At 69.7% G+C, this 4978-nt stretch overlaps 1 protein-coding gene across 1 annotated transcript in view; it reads right to left on the bottom strand.

Moving 5' to 3' along the window:
- Positions 1–4978, bottom strand: part of LAMB2 (laminin subunit beta 2) — a 133804-nt gene that overhangs the window by 44478 nt on the left and 84348 nt on the right. Inside the window, 5 exon segments of the mRNA XM_075073333.1 lie at positions 316–436; positions 774–976; positions 1436–1499; positions 2743–2931; positions 4403–4537. Coding sequence (XP_074929434.1) covers positions 316–436; positions 774–976; positions 1436–1499; positions 2743–2931; positions 4403–4537 — 712 coding nt within the window.

Below are 4978 nucleotides of genomic sequence, written 5' to 3' on the forward strand. Positions count from 1 at the left end.
TAGCTAGGGCTGGGGGCTGGCTGGGCAGCACAGTTGGTAGGTGGCGTGATGGCTGGGGCCGGGCAGCTGTGGAGCTGGGGAGGCTGTCTGGGTTGCTGGGGACGGCCGGGGGGCTGAGGTGGGTGCCAGGGGTACTGGGTGGTGTGGCTGGGCAGTGGGCCAGGGGCCCAGGTGGCATAGTTGGTGGCTGTGAGCTGCGGTCTGGGCACTGTGGCGGGCAGCGTGGCCAGGGGACTGGGCGTCGGACCCAACCATGCTATCTGCCCCGCTGCCCGTGCCTGGCCTCCCCGCCTGGCCGCCCCGCCTGGCACTCACTCCTGCAGGCGTTGGTGCTGCGCCCCTCAGCCGGGCGCCAGGGCAGGTCGTTGTAGAAGCTGTTGCATTTCTCGCAGTTCAGGCCCTGCGTGTTGTGTTTGCAGGCGCACCTGCCATGCACCTGCCGAGGGGGTGGGGTGTGAGAGACATGCCACGGCCCTGCTAGCCCCAATCTCTGCCCGGTCGGGCCCAGGGCACGCAGTGCTGTCCCTGCTGCCCCAGCTAGACTCCCAGGGGAGCGTGGCCTCCAGGCCGTTCAGTTCTCAGACTCTTCTGCAAACGGGGTCAAGCTGCGCCAGGCAGCGGGCGCTCTTGGGGCCATGCCCTGCCAATGCAAAGGGGGCCAAGACCCACATCCACCCTGGGCCAAGCCAGCCCACGCCCGTCAGCCAGGCTGCCACCCAGCCCGCGGGGTTCGGCTCGGGCCGTTCCCAGAGTGGGGGAAGCGCAGCCCCTACCATGCCCTCCACGTTGGCCTGGGCGCCGGGGACGGGCGCGCACTCGGAGGCGTGGCCGTAGCAGAAGCAGCTCCCGCGCAGCACCAGCTCGTAGAGGGCATAGTAATATTTCTCCTGGATCTCCCGCCGCGAGTCCAGCAGGTTGTCGCCCAGCGTGTGCAGCCGGGTCAGGTTCACTCGCAGGTTGGTGACGCGCAGAAGATCTGGGGGCAGACGTCACCCACTGCAACGCTCCAGCACAATGCTGGGGGGGACCCAGCCCATCTCCTAGGGGGTGGCCGGGGAAGCCCATGTGTGGGGAGGGACCCCAGGAGACCAGGGCGAAAAGCAGCACAGAGCAGCACAGGCCCAGGGGCTGGATCCACCTGTCCCTCCCCAGCATTGTGCTGGAGCGTTGCAGTGGGTGACGTCTGCCCCAGAAGCCCCCCACCCTGATTCCCCAGGACCCGCCCAGGAACCTCCCTGCCCCTTCCCAGGACCCTCCACACCGCCAGGATCCCCCCACCCCACCTCAGGACCCCTCGTGCCTCCCCAGGCCCCCTGCCCCCCCAGGCTGTGCCTGTGCTCAGGGCTGGATCCCCCCTCCTGCGCTGCTGAGACTTGGGCCGGGATCTCCCTGCGTCGTCCCGCTGGGGCAGAGCCATGGCGTGAGCTGGACTCACCCTGGATGGCCGGGCTGTAGGGGTCTCGGATGGGGATGGCTGGGTCCAGGACTCTGTAGATGACCTGAAATACGGGGAAAGGCCCCTCAGTCCCAGGGCCGGCTGCGGGACAGTCCAGGGGCCCCCGGCGGGGGCAGGGTGCAGGCCTGTCGTGCTCATTTCACTGCCCAGCGTTGGCCAGTGGCACACCAGCCCCAGCTTGGCTCGGGCCCCAGGCCAGACGCACCCCAGGGGAGCAGGCCCGGCCCAGCCTGGCCCCTTGCCCGTTAGCTGGGAGGCTCCCATGTTTGAGCGTCTCTCGGCCGCTGCCACCCTTCCCCTGGAGAGAAGGGACGTGGCTGGGACTGATCAGTCCCCTCCTAGCCCGACGAGCGCCCAGGAGGGGACGGGGAGACCAGACCAGCAAGGAGAAAATGCAGCTTCTGGCTTGGCTCCTGACTTCCTGAGCCAGCGGGAAACAGGCCCAGGCAGCCGAGCAGCCATCCGCAGCCTCAACCGGCCCAGCGCCAGGCGCTCCGAGCCCAGCTTCCACCAGCCTCTGCCCGTGCCCAGGCCTGGCGGCCAGGCAGCCTCCGCTCAGACAGAAGGGAAGGGAAGACAGAAGGTGGGGGGGCAGATCTCCCTTCCCCTTGCTGTTTGGGATCAAGCTGGAACCGGTGGAGGTGACGTCCTCTGGCTTCCTCCTTTGTCTGGTCAGGATGGCCCTCGGGACCGGGACCGGGACCGGGGTCAAGGTCAGGCCGGCCCTCGCAACTGGGACTGGGACTGGGACCAGGTTCGGGCCGGCCCTCGGGACTGGGAGCGGAGTCAGGGTCGGGCCGGCCCTCGGGACCAGAACCGGGACCAGGGTCCGGGTTGGCCTCAGGACCAGGGTCTGGGGTCCGGGTCGGCCCTCAGGACTGGGACCGGAGTCAGGGTCGGGCCGGACCTCGGGACCAGGACCGGGACCAGGCTGGTGAAGGCCCAGTGACGTTATGGTGAAGCTGGGGTCCCAGGACATGGAGGGGATGAAGCTGACAGAGAAGCCAGGTTTTTCCCCCAGCATCTCTCTCGGAGGACCCCAGAGGAGAGCTGGGGGAACAGTTCAGCCCCATCTCCCACCCCCAATGGCAGCTCACTGATTTCCTCTTCTCGTTCCCATGCGAGAGCTCAGCAGGACTTTGGTCTGCACTGAGCCCCGGTGCCTCGGCCGGCTCGTGCTCGGGGAAACATCCGCGCCGGGCGCAGGATCTCAAAGGCCCACGGTGAGCCCAGCATTCGCCCAACCCCCGGACACGGGCCAGGGCCAGTCCAAAGACCCCACTCACCTCCCCCTCGCTGGACGGCTCGATGTCTGAGTAGCGGGACTCACAGATGACATCGTCCACCCTGTGCAGGGGCCCGGGGGCAGCGCTGGGGAAGGCCGACGCGCAGTTATAGGCAAAGTAGCGATAAACCTTCCAGGTGCGGCCGAAATCCGCCGAGCGCTCGATCAGCATGGCCGCCGGGCGGAAAGTCTGGGGGAGAGACATGGGGGGGCTGGGTGCACCGCAGCAGGGCCCCGGGCGGGGCGGTGGGAGAGAGGAGCTGGGCATCCCCCAGCATGGCAGGGTGAGATGCTGGGGGGGGGCAGGCAAATGGGTGGCACAGGTGGGGCGTCAGGGGAGGGGAGTGAGCCCCCAGGGCATCGGGGAGGGGTGTGAGCCCCCAGCATGGGTACGGGTAGGGCATTGGGGGAGGGGAGTGAGCCCCCAGGGTGTTAGGGAAGGGGAATGAGCCCCCGGGGCGTCAGGGGAGGGGAATGAGTCACCAGGATGGCACAAGCAGGGCATCAGGGAAGGGGAGTGAGCCCCCATGGTGTTGGGGGAGGAGTGTGAGCCTCCAGCATAGCGCGGGCGGGGCATCGGGGGAGGGGAGTGAGCCCCCAGGGCATCGGGGAGGGGTGTGAGCCCCCAGCATGGGTACGGGCAGGGCATGGGGGAGGGAAGTGAGCACCCAGGGTGTTAGGGAGGGGAATGAGCCACCAGGATGGCACAAGCAGGGCATCAGGGAAGGGGAGTGAGCCGCCATGGTGTTGGGGGAGGAGTGTGAGCCCCCAGCATAGCGCGGGCGGGGCATCGGGGGAGGGGAGTGAACCCCCAGGGCGTTGGGGGGGGAGTGAGCCCAGGGTGGAGCGGGTGGGGTGTTGGAGGAGGGGAGTGAGTCCCCAGGATGGTACAAGCAGGGTGTCAGGGGAGGGGTGTTAGCCCCCAGCATGGCACGGGCGGGGCGTCGGGGGAGGGGAGGGAGCCCCCAGAGTGTCGGGGGAGGGGCATCTGGGGAGGGGAGGGAGCCCCAAAGGTGGCACAAGCAGGGTATCGGGGGAGTGGAGTGAGACCCCAGGATGGCGCATGCGGGGCGTTGGGGGAGGGAGCCGCCAGGGTGTCGGGGGAGGGGAGGGACTCCCCGGCCTGGCATGGGCAGGGCATCGGGGGAGGGGAGGGAGCCCCAAAGGTGGCACAAGCGGGGTGTCGGGGGAGTGGAGTGAGACCCCAGGATGGTGTGCACGGGGCGTTGGGGGAGGGAGCCGCCAGAGTGTCGGGGGAGGGGAGGGACCCCCCGGCCTGGCATGGGCAGGGCATCGGGGGAGGGGAGGGAGCCCCAAAGGTGGCACAAGTGGGGTGTCGGGGGAGTGGAGTGAGACCCCAGGATAGTGTGCGTAGGGCGTTGGGGGAGGGAGCCGCCAGAGTGTCGGGAGAGGGGAGGGAGCCCCCGGCCTGGCGTGGGCAGGGCGTCGGGGGAGGGGAGGGAGCCCCCGGCCTGGCGCGGGGTGGGGCAAGGCGTGGGGACAGGTGGGGGGCGGCCAAGGGACAGGGCTGGTGGCTTCTGGGAGGCTGGCTTGTCCCCCATGTCCCAGGGGAGGACGGGTCTTGGCGAGGGGCCCCGTGCCCGCAGGAGGGTGGCATGGCCCCACAGGACGCCCCACGCCCGCCCCAGGCAGGGACCCACCTTGAAGGTCATGATGAGGTGGGTGAAGTGGAACTCGGCCTCCAGATCCAGGCGGATGCTGACGTGCTCCACGCCTGCGGAGACGGGGCTGTGAGCTCCGTGGGGCCGGGACAAGGCCCCCTCCGAGCCCGGTCGCTGCCAAGGACTCGGCCGCCTCCGTCTGGCAGGGCCCAGCGGCAAAGGGCCAGGCCAGGGTGGGTCCGGCCGGTGAGTCAGCAAGGGAAGGATGGGGCCCCAGGGACCCCAGCCCCACATGGCTGCTGGCCCCTCTCCTGGTTAGGGGAACACAGGGGCCGTATGGCGTCGGAGCCTGGCCCGTCTCTGCCAGCCCCCTGATCCCCAGCCCTGCCCCCCAGAGCCCTGGCTCGGCCCCCCTGCCCCCAGGCCCCTGGCTCAGCCCTCCCGAGGCAGCCACCTACCCTGGGGGCTGGATGGGGATGGCTTGGCCCAGGAGGGCAGAGCGGGCCAGGGCTCCTGGGCCCCACACAGGCCAGGCAGTCTAGGCAATGGGGCTCTCTGCAAGGGAGCTGGGGGCCACGTCAGGGGACTGGGCAGGGCCTGAGGGCAGGGCTGGGG

The sequence above is a fragment of the Chelonoidis abingdonii genome, chromosome 17 (genome assembly GCF_003597395.2).
Source record: "Chelonoidis abingdonii isolate Lonesome George chromosome 17, CheloAbing_2.0, whole genome shotgun sequence".
In the NCBI taxonomy this organism is placed as follows: Eukaryota; Metazoa; Chordata; order Testudines; family Testudinidae; genus Chelonoidis; species Chelonoidis abingdonii.